Here is a 16,577-nt window from a genome sequence, read left to right as displayed (position 1 = left end):
GAAGATATTCAAAAACTATATCCTGGCATTGATCTTTTATTAAATCAAAAAAGATTTGTTTGTGCATCATCTGATTTATTAAAGCATTCACCTTTACAAATATTACAATATCAAAATTAATGAATTATTTTTCTTTTCTTTTGTTATATATTATAATATTCTTTTTATTTTTCTTTTTAATAAAAAGAACATGAAGAATAATAAAGAAGTTCATGGAATAATTACTCCTTTATTCTAAACTCTATTAGATCTTCTTAATCTTTTTCTTTTACTCTAACTCTTCTAATGGACAAAGCCACTTTAGCTAAATACATTGATCATACTCTTCTTAAAGCTGATGCCACTGAAGAACAAATTAGAAAATTATGTTTTGAAGCTGCTGAATATAAATTTGCTTCCGTTTGTGTTAATCCAACATGGGTTCCATTATGCGCAGAACTTCTTAAAGGCACTGGTGTTAAAGTATGTACTGTTATTGGATTCCCATTAGGAGCTACTCCATCAGATGTTAAAGCTTATGAAACTAAAGTTGCAGTTGAACAAGGAGCTGAAGAAGTTGATATGGTTATTAACATTGGAATGGTTAAAGCAAAGAAATATGATGATGTAGAAAAAGATGTTAAAGCTGTTGTTGATGCTTCAGGAAAAGCACTTACTAAAGTTATTATTGAATGTTGTTATTTAACAAATGAAGAAAAAGTTGAAGTCTGTAAGAGATGTGTTGCTGCTGGTGCTGAATATGTTAAAACTTCAACTGGATTTGGTACTCATGGAGCTACTCCTGAAGATGTTAAATTAATGAAAGAAACCGTTGGAGATAAAGCACTTGTTAAAGCTGCTGGTGGAATTAGAACATTTGATGATGCAATGAAAATGATTAATAATGGTGCTAGTAGAATTGGTGCATCAGCAGGTATTGCTATTCTTAATGGAATCCATTAATATCAATATCTTTTTTAATCTAAATAATTTTATTATTTTATTATTTTCTTTTTTAAAAATAATATTCTTTTTTAATGTAAAACATATGCCATAAATTATATTGCCTTAGTTATTGAGTAATAAACTTGACTCTTGTAAAGAAAAGTAAACAGGAAATAAACACTCAAAGGATAGAGGAGAATGAACAAAGTAGTTATAAAGTGTACAGTAAAAATGGTAACAGAAATGTAATGAAAAAGTAAATAAAAAGAGAAATAAGAAAGGAAAAACGGATAAGAAAAATATGAGTAAATATAATGATAATAAAGATAACACCAAATAAGAATCATAGAATATTAACAAAGAATGAAACTAATAAGAAAATAAGAAAATAAGAAGATTGAAAAAGGAGGGTATGAGGAAATGAATAATAAATTAACAGGCAAAGAAAAGAAATAATAATACATAACAAAAGTATATCTAATCCAAAATAAATGAAAACAGAAAAGCTGAAGAATCAATTAAAGAAAAAAAAAGAAAAGAAGCAGAAATAAAAGAAGAAATAAATATAAATTAAAAAGCAGTTAATTAAGTATTAATAGAATTTGTGTCTATTATTCCTGGCTCAGTGAAGACTAATCCCGTCCCTGAGTCTTCGTCATGTAGTTCCACTACATATGTTTGGTTGTGGTAGAAACAGTGTTCCATGACGTCCATCATGTTTTTAATTACAAGGTTTTTAATTTCTTTAATGATGTTAATTTAGATTTTTAATTGTTTAATTATTTTAATACTTTCAAAATTTATTATTTAATTTATTGAAATTACTACTGTATTTATTTTGATATCTTTTAATTTCTCTATTTTCATTACCTTATTTTTTAATTCATTATACTTATTTCTTTTATTCAAATATATTCCATTATTATTATGATCTGCTACAATATTCATATCAATTATTAGACCAGTTTTATTATTTTTATTTATTAGATATATATCTGATATTTTATGATATTGTCATTCACTTTTTGGCATTATTTGTTTATTCAATATCATAGTGATGTCATTGTATTTGAACACTGTTTCATATATTGATTTCTTGTATTGTTTATTTCTTGTGTATTTTCTTATTATCCCATACGATAATACCAATATGGTCATGTTTCTCCGTTTGTGATTTCTTATGACCAATACAAGATAATAGAATGTGTTCTACTGTGGATATCTTGTCTTTACAAAGTGTGCAGTACTTCAATCTTTCATTTTTTAATATTTTTGCTTTCCTGTACCCACTAAATATTACTCCATCTTGCATTTTAGTTAATTGGAGAAATACATTTTTCTTTATATTGATGGACTTCCATGCATTGATTGTAGTAGTTTTATCTACAAATTTTGACTCGAACCATCTTCTAAAATGTCCACTTGTTTGATTTCCATTTTTTGATGTATTTGTTGGTCATTAATTTCTTTATTTTTACTACTACCTCTTTTTCTTTTTTATTTTCAATCCCTTCATTTATTATTTCTTCTATTTTCGTTTCTGGGATCTTATGACTTAGTGCTTTTTTAATTATATTCCATATTCCTTTCTTGGAATACCATCTATCTATTATGTTATTTCTTATTTCACTCTTGTACAATAGTACATTACTGTTCTGATTAATTCAATAACATATTCGTCCCTTAGGCTTATTAATCATTCACCCATTTCATTTATAGGGACATATAGACGGTCTTTGGAGTTACAACAATGTATTTTGCCTTTCTTAAATATTTTCTTATCTCCAAATCCATTCTATCTAGGTCAGTTACCTTCCAATTTACTACTGATGCTGAATATCTGAAGATGGGTATTACTTCAGTATTAATTCTTGTAATATAACTTCTATTACTACATTCATCAGTATTTATCTCTTCCATTTTCTTCATCATCTTTTCTTTGATGATTTTACAATTGAAGGTATCATTAATTTCATCTGACTGCCATACACCTAAATATTTATACAAGTCCTCTCCTTCAATTATTTGGATGTTTTGCATTCAATCTGGTATTTTATTAATGTTTTTTAATACCATTCCTGATTTATTTTCATTTCCATCCTTATTCCACTTATTATTTCTTTAATTTCATTGTGGATTGTTCCCATTTCTTCATTACTTTGTGTCATTATTCTCAATTCATCCATATACAATGTATTGTTTGCTTTTGGGAACTTCTCTTCTATGATTTGATAAGTTATATTCATTTGGATGATGAAGAGTAGAATTGATAATGAATCACATTGTAAAATTCATCAATTTAATACATCCTAGATATTCATTATATTTATATCCTATGAACATGTTCAATCTATTCATCATACTTTCTACAATGTCTATGATGACACCCTCTACATTAAAATATTTAAGTGATTCTATTACCCATTCATGATTTACTGATTCATATGTTTTCTTAATATCATAATATGACTCTACATATTTTGGGTATTTCTCTTCTTTTTGCTACTTTAACATATAACTGTTAATTAATCCTTCTTTAGCAGCAAGAGATTGCAGTTTACATCCCAATTGATTTTTACTAATTTTTAGTGATTCACTATTCATGTTGATTCTATTGTGAATCTTCTCTTTCAATATGGAGGTAAATACTTTCATTATTACATTTGTACAACTGATAGGACGATAATTAGTGACATCGTTCCTATCACCTCCTTTGTGGATTAGTATAGTTCTTCCACTTACCATGTCTAGAGGGATGTTTTCATTGAAGTTTAACCAATCATTGAAGATATTAAGAATTGAATCTCTTGATGATGACATTCTCTTCCAATAATACCCATATATAGTGTCAATACCTGGTACTTTCCAATTACTTATTTTCATCATTCTTAGATTTAAATCATCCAATGTGATGATGACACTATCGTAATTCCTGTATCTTTCATTCCACGAGGTGATTTGTTTTATTTTCAAATGTTCCTTATTTAATATCACCTGTGTTTCATATAACGATTTCAAATATTCTAAAGTAATATCGTTATTTGGATATATTTCATTTTGTGTTTCTTCTTTATTTTAATTTTCTTATTAGAATCAAACATGATTTTATTTGTATTGATTCTGACAATTTCATTCTTATTAAATTTAATTCTTTCTTTAATCATCGTCATCATATATTTTATGTACTTTATTCTTTCTTGTGATTTAATTTTAATTTCATCTGCATCTTGTTCATTTAATCTCATGATGCATTTTATTCTGTACCATTCTATTGATTAGATCTTCTAGTCTATTTATTTTCCTTAGGATTTCTTTTACTTCATCAAATTTATCTCATTTAAATTTATTTTAGAGATAATAACACATACACATTGAAATCATTTTCATATCTTCTTGCAGATTTTCTATTCTGCTTCCTGACCATACCCATTTATTATTAATTTCTCTTATTAATTTATCTGATTCTTTCATTTTCCAGTAGTAATTAATATTTACACATCTATCTATCTTCATTTCTTTAACTTGAATGATGATAGAGTTAATATATTCATCATCAATATCAGTAGAGTTATTTTTTATGATAATATTTTTTATTATTGGGTTACACTCTACTTTACTTTCTATGATGGAGTTCACTTTCATTCTGATATGTCTTTTAGTTGATTATTTTATTCTATGTGACTTTTAATATTATTAATGTATTCTTTATCATTATTTACATTATTATTTATTACTTTTATTATGCTTTCTATTTGTTCATTTCTTAATTTCTTATTTAATTTCTTATTTAACAAATTAATTGCAAAACAATACAACACATCAATTAAAATTCTATTTGTTTGATTTGTTGTGTTTTCTTCTCTTCTTGACTGATTATTATTTCTTGTTTTTTGATACTCAGTGTTTTGTTCTCTTCTTCTTCTATTTCTGGAATTGTCTTTTTCATAGGGGTAGTTTGGTTCATTTGTATTGTCCCAGATGATGATGTTCTCAATATTGGTTGTGTATTTATCACTAGAGTCATTGTTTTCTTCTTCTCCAGTTCCTTTGGGATAAAAAATTTTCTATACTTTCTTGTTGTTTTGATATTAATTGTTTTTGTTCTTCATTTTCTCTTTGTGTATGGTCTAATTCTTTTCTTGTTATTTCTGCAATCTCACAGTTTTTAATCGCACTTTTTTGATGTACAGAGATTTGATTTTATTTATCTCTTATGTTCTTCTCTAGCAGCTCAGCACTCTTCTCTAGCTCATCAGCCCTCTTCTTCTCCAGCTCAGCGCCCTTAAGGAATTCGTCCTTCTCCTTCTTTAACCTCTCATAGCTAGCTCGGAGCGTGAGGATGGTTTCATCCTTACCTCCTACTTCTATGATCCTTCTACCATTTGCTTCTTTTATTTTTCCTTGTAATGTTTTATTTTCCTCTTTTAATTTAGAGTTTTCTTATTTCATTACATGTGTTTTGAATATTGTTTATTTGTGTTTGAATCTTTTTTATTTCTTCTTCAAACTCTTTCCTGACTGTTTCTCGTGCTTTTTGAATCATTTCATCTGAAATGGTTCGTTCTTCTTCTTTCTTTTTTGTTTGAAATTCTTTAATAGTTTCTTCTAATTCTTTGATTTTATTTTGAAGTGTGTTAATTTATTATTTGTTGCATTCTTCTTCCATTTTCTCTTCTTTATCTTGTGTTTTCCCTTTATTTTCTTTTTCATTTATTATTCTTGCAGCTTTACATCTATCATTCATTTCTTTGATTGGATTTTTGTTTTTGATTCCTTCTTCGATTGTTTTAATATCTTCACTTTTCCAATCTTTTGTTTTATCTTTGAATTCTTCTTTGTTTTTCTCTAGTGTTTTCTTCTTTCTTATTGAATATACTTCTTGGAGAATATTATACCATTTCTTTACCTTCATACTTTTTAAGTATTTCTGAATATTTTCCTTTTTCCCATTTTCTTGTTATTCTTTTAATTTTCTTTTGAATTTCTTTTGTTGTTAACCATTTAGGTTTCTTATTTGTATAATGTTTATTACCATTATATTTGCCTTGTTTTTTATTTGTTTTTCTTTGTGTTCTTCTTTTTCTATTCACTATTTTCTTGTTATTTCTTTTATCATAATTATTATGCATTTTATTGCTATTGAAGTCCTTTCTTTTCTTTGAACTTGAATACCTGTGTCTTGTTTGATTTTCTTTACAAGACCCTATGGTATTACTCAATAGCCATGGCAACAAAATTTGTTGTATATTCTGTATTGATAAAACGATCTGAAAATAATAAAATAAAAATAAAATTAATAACTTAATTATGTACTTTTTATGATTAATTGTGTTTTCATTTATATTTCATTTTCATATCGGATTCGAAGGTAGCACGTCAGAGACACTACACAGAACACTAAAATATTTCCATCCTTCGATTCCCCCCAGTTATGAACTGGTTATGACGTTGCGTTTGGTTAGAAAAACATCTTACCCGGTACTGCAAGAATAGCAGTGTTTATTATGTATAATGACAGAATATCATTGACAATAAACGAATAGGTATTTATAAAGATGTTATTATTACTTGTTAGAATACAAGTATTATTTGATAATATAAGAAAGATTAACAAAAGAAAAGGGTCAAGTGGATGAGGCTAAAAGAATATTAGCCCAAAGCAATACAGTAGTAATTATATGCTCTCCTTAAAATAAGAAAATAAAGAAGAAGAAATTTAAACCCATCGAAATTAAAAAGAAATTTAAACCCATCAAAATTAAAAAGAAATTAAATAATGAATATTTAAGTAATTGATGTTTAAAACACTCTATTCCACACCAAAAATGAGAAAAGAAAATTCTCACAGTTCGACAACTAGAAGCAAAGAATAAGGCAATAGTTGAAGAACAAATACATTTAAAGCAAAGTGAGAGATTATTTAATCTCCCCTGAATAAGGAACAATAGAAAATATTTCTATTAATACTTAATTAATTACTTTTTTATTCTTTATTTCTTTTTATTTTCTTGTTTTTATTATTGTTATTTAAAACAATAAAAATGAAATGACGCTTATTAAAATAAAAATGAGTATTATAAACGTGTATTTAGTTATTTAATCATCTGATTTTGATCTGATATTCATTAAATTAAAATGGAAGAGTTAATAAACAAGAACACTCATTTCTTTAAAGAAGAAATAGAAACACTTCCAAATATTCAACAATCAATTGATGATATTAATAAACATTATCGTTATTATTTAGGAAGTATTAAAAATGAAATATTTGAAATACAAGACAATGAGACATATGAACAAGCTATTAAAAGGGGAGAAGGAATATTTGATAGGATGGATGAAACAGAAAGAAGAAGAAAACTAATAATAGAAAAAAGTCAAGAAACAATTAAAACAATAGAAATAATTAAGAATAAAATGAACAAAATAATAGAAGAATGTAATTCAGATGAAGAAATACTAAGTAAAACACGGAATGAAATAATCAATAAAATCATTTCAATTGAAGAAATGATAATGAAAAATAAACTATTCAGAACACCAAAAGAAAAAGATAAAATCACACAATCATTTAACAAAAAGAAAGAAGAATGGGAAACATATTACAGTGATTATTTTGAGAGGAAGAAGAAAAAAGAAGAAGAAAAGAAGAAACAAGAAGAAGAAAAGAAGAGAAAAGAGGAAGAAGAGAGAAGAAGAAAAGAAGAAGAAAGAAAGAAACAAGAAGGAGAAAGATTAAGAATAATGAAAGGAATGAATACAATGGAAGAAATGAAACAAATAGAAGAATGGACAGAAAGAAAAGTATCCAATATACTATTTGATTCAGATATTGATGATTGGAATATTAATACATCAGTATTTGATCAAAGAATAATAAATAAAGAACATATAATAATTATTATTGAAGATGAAGATGGAAATAAATTTGGAGGATATGTTAATGAGAAAATTGATAAAATTGGTAATTGGAACTGGACAAGTGATCCAAAATCATTTTTATTTTCATTAAAATCAAAAGGAAGAATACAAGAAATGATGAAATTTGATATTAAAGATCCACAACATGCATTTTGTTTAGGTAATCAATCAAGTGATTGTTTGTTTGCATTTGGATATGGATATGGATTAATTGATATCTATGTTTTTAAAAAAAATAATAAAACAGAATCATATTGTTATCAATCTTCATATGAATATAAAGGAATACCAAATGCACTTTGTGGAAAACATGATTTCACACCACAACGAATCATTGTAATTGAAATGAAATGATTTTTATTCATTATTGTTTATTTGAAATATAAAAACTAAAAAAGAATATAAAATAAAATCAATAAATGAATATGAACAGCCATTTCTTTCATCTGCCAATGAACGAAATGGTGAATATAAAAATGGACATATTTCATTCTGGTTTTATTTTTATTTCATTTGAAATTCTTACACCCAATGAGGGTGTTAATTTAATAAATAATAAAAAGAAATAAGAATAAAAGATAAATAAAAATATAATAAAATATTTATTTTATTCTTTTTTATTTATTTTTTATTTTATTTTATATTTATTTATTTTATTCTTCTTCTTTTATCTTTATATCTATTATGTATTTCTTATTTTATTATTTATGTTATATTCTTATATCATTTTATTCTTATTTTATATTTATTCATTATTATTCATTTCATATTAACATTGTTAAATATCAATACAACATATAATAAATAAATAATATAAGATAATCAACAATAAATAATAATAATAAAATATAAACAAACAATATAAACAAATATAAAATGATAAAAAGATCATCTAATATAAAATAAGAATAAAAAAGAATAAAAATAAGAAATGAATGATGTTTAAAAAAGAAAAAAAAGAGAAAAATAAGAAATGAATGATGTTTAGAAAAGATAAAAATCAATATAAAATATAAAATCAAATATAATAAATAATAAGAATAAGAATGATTATATCTTATTTTATTATTATATTCTTCTTTAATATTGAGATCTATTTCTGCAACACAAAAATGCCATGAAAATCATATAGAAATAATTATATACAAACAAATAGATTTAGAAGACATTGTCAATGTTATAACTATAATCATTATCAACAAAATAATAGCCATAATCACTTTAATAATAATTATCATATTTATAAATACATAGTACATTCACAAATAATCACAATTATAATAAAAAGAAAAGTAATTAATATAACCACAAATACCATAATTCAAGTAAAAAATTTAATCAATAATATCATGAGAATAAACAATGTAAAAGATATAGAAACAAAAGATATTACAAGAAAAAATAATGAAGGAGAGACAAAAGAAAATAAGAAAATAATATAAGAAATGATGAAGAGATTTGAAGAGATAGAAAAGATAGTGAAAGAAAGGTTATGTAAGAAAGAAGAAGAACAAGAAGAAATACTCATGGAAATTGAAGAAAAGAAGAAACAATACAATAACAAGAAATGGATATAGAGGAAGAGATAATAGAAAGATATGAGAGAAAAAAGAAATAGAAGTAGAACATGAAAGAGAAATAAAAGAAATGGAAAGAAAATTAGAAGAAAGGAGAAATACAAAAGAAAGAAGAAGAAATAATGAAAAAAAAAGAGAAGAAAGAAGAAGTGAAGAAGAGAGATAATAAAATAAAAGAAAGAAGAGTAAACACCAGATAGAAGTTTATCAAAAAGAAGAATAAATACGAACATTGAAAAGGAATTTAGAGAAAGAAAAAAAAGAAGAAATTAATAGATTAAAGAAAGAAAAAGAGAAATAAACAAGAAGAAAACAATAAAACAAAAGATAAAATCAAACAAGAAGAAGAAGAAATAACAAAGATGAAAGAACAAAAATACAAAGAAATTAAAAAGAAAGACAATAAATAGAAATAGAAAAACAAAAACAAAGAATTAGAAGATAAATTAAGAAACAGAAAGAAGAGAATGATAAGATTGAAACAATAAAAGAAAATTCAATTATCAAACCATCAGAAGAAAAAGAAAACAAGGTCAATGAAGAAAATATCAAAGATGTAAATTTTAACAAATTGAAGAAGAAAACAATATCACTGACAAAAACAGAAACACCAAAGAAGAGAAGTGGATCGAGTGGAATAATTATAGAAGAGAAGAAGTAGATTCCATCAAAGAGGAAACTAAAACAAATACAAGAATGAGTAATTCAAATCATTAGAGAAGAATTATTAAGAATGACATTAGAAGAACTAGAGAAGATAATTGGAGAGAAAATCAATATAGAAGAAATAATGAAGAACAAATGAACTATCAGAAATAGAAGAAAAGAAAATAAAAAGTTATTATTGTTATTGAATAAATATAATAAATATTAAAATGAAAATTAGATATTAGAAATTAAATAGATAATAGAAGAAAGAAGATTAAAGATAAATAAAGAATAATATATAGAATTGAATAAAAGATGAATAGATGAAAGAATCAAGAAAAAGATAATATAAATAACAATAAATATAATGAATAATTATACATAAAATCAATAAACTAAGAGGAAATGATAAACAATATGAAAGATGAAATAAATAATATTAAAATGAAATAATACAATAAAATAAAGAAAAATAAATAAATAAAATAACATATATTAATTATTATTTCAATAAAAAACATGAGATAAAATAATTAAATATATGAATGAATAATAGAACTATGAATATGAAAATATAGAATATATCAAAAAAGAAATATATAAAATAACATATTATATTTATAAATATCAATAAAATAATTTTATAAGATATTGAAATGATGAAATTAATTATCTAAGAAGAAGAGCCAGTAAATTAAAATAATTATTAATTAACAAGAATTACATTAGAATTAAAATAATAAAGAGAAATAAATAATACAATGAATATATTAATAATAAATATGAAATTAAACAAAAAGAATATTTAATTAATAATAAGAAGAATAGAATAGAAATTAATAAAGAAGATAGAATAAGAATAAATAAAAATAAAATAATAATAAGAAATGGGAAGAAAATTAAAGAAAAAAGAAATGAAGAAATAGAATATCCAAGTGATGATGATACAATTAAATTGTTGAAATTGATATATGAAAGAGAGAAATAGACATTAATAATAAATATATTAGAAGAATCATAGAAGAATGAGGAAAGAATATTAACAACAAGAGAATTAAAGTATCAATAGATGAAATAGAATATGCACTAAAAAGAATCCATTGAAAACACCTGGCGTTGATTGAATACAACGATATTATTTGAATCATCTAACTAGATACAGAGATAAACTAATAGAAATATTCTAATCATGGTTAGAGTACCAACAAAGTATCCTCATGCAGATGGTAGTTTGAAAGACATCATTAATTTACAATTGTGGTGATTCTAAATCACCAGAAAACTATAAACAAATATGTTGTTTTAATATAACAATGAAAGTATTCACATCAACTATTAAAAGTAAAATCACACACTAACTACAAATAAATGATATTGAATACAAAATAGATAAAAGTCAAATAGGGTGTAAAGGACAACGAAAAAAAAGCAAACAAGATAAAAAATGAAGAGAAAGAAGTTTATAAAAGAAAAAGTGAAAGTAGGAATAGAAGAAGATGAAAGAATAAAAGTAGAAAGTTGAGAATATAAAAAGGAAAAAAGATAAAAAGTGGTAGATCAAAAAGAAATAATAAATAATGAAAATGATGATGAAATAATCATTTTATTACATAAATTAGAAATATGCAATAAAAAGTGTCTGTTCTATTGATACAAAATAATTAATATTGTTTTATTGATATAAAATATTTATTCATTTTTCTTTTTGGTGTTTTTATTTAGATGCATTATTTCTTTGCTTATTTTGGTTCATTGATTTGTTTATTTCAATGAATCTTGATTTGGTATTGTCTTCTCTGTTTTCATAATAACCTGTTAGAAATGTGTAGAAAACAAATGTATTTCTTTTCTAAATCCAACATCAATTTTACCATGAATAATCCATTTTGCAGATGTTCCATCTGAATAACATCATCTTGTATAAATATTTTGATGTTGATTTACAATATGAAAACATGATAAAATACATACATAATCAACTCTATAGATACCAATTTTGATGTTTCTAAATGAGTTTCATACACAAATTCTTATTATTTTAGTTTTTCTAAGACGATTATTTGTTTAGATGAAATGTACCAAACAACTCTTGAAATGATACTATATCATACTTGTTAAGTTCTTCATCATCAAATCTCAATTCTTTCTTATAATCATTTCATTGTACAATAATTCATGATTGATAAGAATGAATAATAGAATTAATTTAAATATTTGATGTTGAAGAGGATTAATTATCAATTTATTGTTTGAAAGATGACATTCAATCAGATATAAATTAAAAAATATAATGATTGATTTGTTCATTTTTTAATTTAGAATAATGATTGATGTGTTTTATACTCTATGATATGAGTATAATGAATAAGATATAATAATATTCTGATAATATCATTTGATAATATCATTTTCTATTTGAAGAACATTCACTTTTATCAACTCTCTCTTTTTCTAATTATTTAAAGAATCATATGAAAATATGAATGAGAATTCTCATAATTGAATGTTGAAGTAAGAAAAATACTTCATTCAACAAAAATCAAAATAAATGATAAAATAAATGTGTTTGTTTATTTTATTTAGAATTTCATTGTTTATTGTATCTTCTTTCTCTTTATCTTTCATAATTACTTCATCATCAATATTAATCATGATAGTTTGTTTCATAAAAATAAATTTATTATGTTTTGATTTTGAATATCATCAAATAAATAAACAATGTGTTATATCTTTATTATTTAACATTATTTTAATATCAATTTGTTGTTTGTATTTAGAAGAATAAAATCACTATTAATGATTATATATTTGAATTATTCTTTGTTTATTATATCTTCTTTATTTATATTCATTTCTTCTTATTCTTTATTTCTTTATTTTTCATTCTTGTTGTTTCTTTCATATTTATATTCATTATTGTTATTATCATTATTGTTATGTATTTATTATTATTGTTTATTTCTCTTTTTCATTGTTAAATTTCATTATCATAATGATGTATTGTTATTATTTTGTATTGTTATTCTTGTTGTATATTATTTATCTTTTCATCTTGTTCTTACTGTTATTTCATTTTATTATTATTTATTGTTTGTTTTGGTTTATCTCTTTATTCTTTTTCAATTTTCATTATCTTCTTTTAATTTCTTGATAATGTTGTGTTGTTTGTTAATTTATTCTTTATTATCTTCTTCTTGTATTTTTATTTAATATTTATTACAATTAAGATGTTATTCATTTATACAAATGCAAGGTATCTGAAACACACTATAATTTTCTTTATATTTTATTTCAACAAATGTATTATCCACAAAATACAATAAAAATAACATGCATTATGCAATAACTACTATTCAAATATATTACTTTTCTAAACCATCAATAAGACTGAAATTTATATATTTTAATTTCATCAATTCATAAAGAATAAATTGAATGATGAAGTTATATAATTTCTGAAGTTTTTTTCTTTCATTTGTTTTGTTGAAGTATTAACATAATTTGTTTAGTCAACAAACTTCAAAGAACTTTTATTAATATCCTCTTTGAAAGATTTATCATCTCCACATCTTATCTTTATTAAGTCTCACTACATTCAATGGTATGTTTAATCAAACAGTATAATGTTCTTGAACCATCGTCCATGAACAGGAAGTCATCTTTTCAATACACAAAGAATAAATTCAATAATGAAGTTGTTGATTATTCAAACTAAAACTCGTTTTAAATACCTACCAATAATCAAATCATTAAAGAATCACAGATAGAAAGGAAAATACAAATAAAATAGGAGATAATGAATAGATTTTGGTAATATTACACAATGTGTTGTTTTAATAAATGTGTTTATTGTCTGAATACAAATTAATTAATCTATAAAACGTAAGACAAATTGTTTATGAAATAGTTATTTGACATATCAGAACACTGTGTAATATAAAAATTAACACAAACCCAACAAACGAAATGTCTATAACAATATTCCCTTTCAAATTAAATAGTTTAAAACAGTGTGTTTAATTCAATATCATTCTCTCCATATGTTCTTTTCATTTAAGAAAGAAACGTCAAGGGGTTGTAAACAAAGGACAAATTAATGTATTAAATGTTGAACAAATTTAATAAATGTGTCCAAATTTCAACCAAATAAATGAATAGTGGTATTCATCCAATTTCACAAATGAGTAAAGTAATAAGACTTCAAACATGTTTTCTATTCAATGAGTTAATTATTAAGTTATGTCAGTTGGAGTGTTAAATGACTATAAAATATAATTATCATTACTAATTTGAAACAATTAGAATTCAATGCTTTTCTACAAAATGGTTGACATTTTAAACTAGTTTAAATAACAACTACAACCCAGAAGATTTCTCTATTCATAAAACTGTTCATGTTTATCATTTCACTTAACTCACTTATTTTTACAATTTTCATAGTGAAAAATACTTTTAAGAGTTACATGAATTGGTTATTTATTAACAATTCAACAAGAACATAGTTTTTGTCAGTTTTAGATTATTTTTGAATATATTGATAGTAGATTTAGTTTTAATTACTCATATCTTTCATTCAAGTTTTACGAACAACATCTATCACACAAGAAATACAACTTATTTGAAGAAGTTTGAATCATTAAAGTCATGTTGTAGTGAAAAATGAAGGTATTAAAATTGATTTATGATAAAAAAATTGAAATGAGCAATTGTTAGTTATAAAAACAATGAAACAGAGGTTGTTTAGTAGAGAAATGTTGATTGGCTGTTGTTTTTTCTTAGATACACTTGTTGTTTTTAATTATTTTTAGTCACAAAGAAAAAGATAAATATTTGAGTCAGTGTCATCATAAAAAAAGTTCCAATCATAAAAACTAAAAAACTCCTTTCAAACTAAGCAATCATGACATTTGCACAAGTTTTAGAAGATAAATAAAAACATCACAACAATAAAACAATTGTAAAAGTATATTTTTTTTAAAAAGGAAAAAAAAGATAGAAAAAGTTGAACTATTAATAACTCAATGATTTAAAGAGAAGAATATAGAAGAAAAAAATATGAAATAATTAATACTTACTATTCAGTTTTAATTTCATTCAAAATATCATTCAATAAATTCACACGTCAATATAATGTGGCGCTTGTTGTAGACACGTCTGTTATTGGTACTTGAAAAAAAAGAAAATTCAAAAAAAACAATCATACAGAAATGGAAACAGAAAGTCTTAGTGCCTTTCATTCAGTTCGCCTTATGTGTGACTCTGATGGACAACTTCTTTTACGTCCAATTAATTCAGAACCAAATTCTGTAGATATTGAACTTAACCAAAAGGATAATAAAAAAGAATTAACTTCAAGCAAGTCTAAACAAAATAAAAAACAAGAAACATACCAAGAAGAAATGCTCAATGCTAAGAGGAAATCAAAGAACAGAGATGCAGCTCAACAATCATTTTTAATAGGGTTACTTGCAACATTTGGATATGAATTAAAAATTAATAAGTTATACAAAAAAGGAAAAACAACAAGTCAACTATTTACTATTAGTTCAATTAAAAAAGAAGGAACATTAGTTTATAAAAGTTATGACGTTGTTCCAGAAGTTGAAGATTTAAGAGATAAACGAAGATGTTTAGATGCAGTGACTAATTCAAAATTACTTGATTTAGCTTTAAATCATCCAGAAGTAATTATTGTGGAGAAGAAATGTAGAATATCAAAATATGGACATGCTATTGGAATGAGAAGAATTAAAACATTTTCATTAAATGGTTGTACTTTAAGAATTCAAGATATAACAAAATTAGGTGCTCAAATTCATGATATGATTCTTGAACATATGGGAGAAAAAGATTGTCTTGTTAATATCCAATCATATGATATCACTTCTATTATTCAAAATTATTTATCTCATAGAATTAAACAAGAAAGTGGTAATAGTGATACTGTCGATGATTTGTTGTAAATTAAATATATTACGATTTGTTCATTGTTTTCTTTTTCTTTTTTTTAAAGATATAAAAAAAATTAAATGTTCTTTTAAATTAAAACAAAAGTCCATCATCTTCTATTGGTGATTCAATGTCATCAACTTGTTGATAATCAAGATTATTTTCTATTTCAAGAGGATTAACTTCAATTCCAAGAGCATTACATGATTCAATAATTTGTTTTTGAATTTCATCAGTTTCTTTTTCTAAATCCCTTCCTTTTCTTTCAAGTGCAGTAGCTTCCATTTCTAATTCTCTTTTTCTTGTTTGAATAAAATCATTTAATTTTTTAATTTCATCTTCTAATTCCTTTATTTTGGTTTCTCCATTTGTGTTGATTATTTCTATTTCTTCAATCTTCTTTAATAACTCATCTCTCTCATTTTTAAGTTTTTGATTCTCTTGTTTTTTTTGTTCTAATGATGCCTTTGTTTCTTTTACTTTCTTTTTAACTTCAACAAGCTCAATTTCTTTATCATCTTGTTCTAATTTCTTATTGTTAATATCATCTAACGTATA

At 23.8% G+C, this 16,577-nt stretch overlaps 2 protein-coding genes across 2 annotated transcripts, besides 27 other annotated features; both read left to right on the top strand.

Annotated features, from left to right (window-relative positions):
- The first annotated feature begins 97 nt into the window (after window positions 1–97).
- Window positions 98–186: a sequence feature (AT_rich).
- Window positions 187–270: 84 nt separating this feature from the next.
- EDI_170280 (deoxyribose-phosphate aldolase, putative) lies at window positions 271–965 on the top strand. The gene has a single exon (XM_001738694.1). It carries the CDS (start codon window positions 286–288, stop codon window positions 940–942), a length of 657 nt encoding a protein of 218 aa, XP_001738746.1. The 5' UTR covers window positions 271–285; the 3' UTR covers window positions 943–965.
- Window positions 938–1,005: a sequence feature (AT_rich).
- Window positions 1,006–1,453: a repeat region.
- Window positions 1,454–1,496: 43 nt separating this feature from the next.
- Window positions 1,497–6,193: a repeat region.
- A 1-nt stretch (window position 6,194) lies between these two features.
- Window positions 6,195–6,233: a sequence feature (AT_rich).
- A 50-nt stretch (window positions 6,234–6,283) lies between these two features.
- Window positions 6,284–6,908: a repeat region.
- Window positions 6,904–7,629: a repeat region.
- Window positions 7,614–8,928: a repeat region.
- Window positions 8,929–9,024: 96 nt separating this feature from the next.
- Window positions 9,025–9,147: a microsatellite.
- A 64-nt stretch (window positions 9,148–9,211) lies between these two features.
- Window positions 9,212–9,393: a microsatellite.
- Window positions 9,394–9,452: 59 nt separating this feature from the next.
- Window positions 9,453–9,602: a microsatellite.
- A 70-nt stretch (window positions 9,603–9,672) lies between these two features.
- Window positions 9,673–9,849: a microsatellite.
- Window positions 9,850–10,273: 424 nt separating this feature from the next.
- Window positions 10,274–10,456: a microsatellite.
- Window positions 10,457–10,491: 35 nt separating this feature from the next.
- Window positions 10,492–10,563: a microsatellite.
- A 34-nt stretch (window positions 10,564–10,597) lies between these two features.
- Window positions 10,598–10,705: a microsatellite.
- Window positions 10,706–10,760: 55 nt separating this feature from the next.
- Window positions 10,761–10,784: a sequence feature (AT_rich).
- Window positions 10,785–10,797: 13 nt separating this feature from the next.
- Window positions 10,798–10,981: a microsatellite.
- Window positions 10,982–11,492: 511 nt separating this feature from the next.
- Window positions 11,493–11,665: a microsatellite.
- Window positions 11,666–11,756: 91 nt separating this feature from the next.
- Window positions 11,757–11,837: a microsatellite.
- A 504-nt stretch (window positions 11,838–12,341) lies between these two features.
- Window positions 12,342–12,362: a sequence feature (AT_rich).
- A 373-nt stretch (window positions 12,363–12,735) lies between these two features.
- Window positions 12,736–12,826: a sequence feature (AT_rich).
- Window positions 12,827–12,883: 57 nt separating this feature from the next.
- Window positions 12,884–12,981: a microsatellite.
- A 1-nt stretch (window position 12,982) lies between these two features.
- Window positions 12,983–13,026: a microsatellite.
- Window positions 13,027–13,201: a microsatellite.
- Window positions 13,077–13,260: a microsatellite.
- Window positions 13,261–13,267: 7 nt separating this feature from the next.
- Window positions 13,268–13,289: a sequence feature (AT_rich).
- A 2,030-nt stretch (window positions 13,290–15,319) lies between these two features.
- Window positions 15,320–16,033, top strand: EDI_170260 (uncharacterized protein; the record flags this gene model as incomplete). Its single annotated transcript, XM_001738693.1, has 1 exon — window positions 15,320–16,033. The coding sequence occupies one exon, from the start codon at window positions 15,320–15,322 to the stop codon at window positions 16,031–16,033; it is 714 nt and encodes a 237-aa protein (XP_001738745.1).
- A 38-nt stretch (window positions 16,034–16,071) lies between these two features.
- Window positions 16,072–16,118: a sequence feature (AT_rich).
- The last annotated feature ends 459 nt before the right edge of the window (window positions 16,119–16,577 follow it).

This window comes from Entamoeba dispar, genomic scaffold (genome assembly GCF_000209125.1).
Source record: "Entamoeba dispar SAW760 scf_1105229461631 genomic scaffold, whole genome shotgun sequence".
NCBI classification, from domain to species: Eukaryota; Evosea; order Mastigamoebida; family Endamoebidae; genus Entamoeba; species Entamoeba dispar.
The sequence above is the reverse complement of the archived record's forward strand: the minus strand, read 5'-3'. Positions and strand labels throughout refer to the sequence as shown.

What these genes read in the sequence shown, in the direction of transcription:
- EDI_170280 (XM_001738694.1), top strand. Translation starts at nt 286, where the DNA reads ATGGACAAAGCCACTTTAGCTAAATACATTGATCATACTCTTCTTAAA.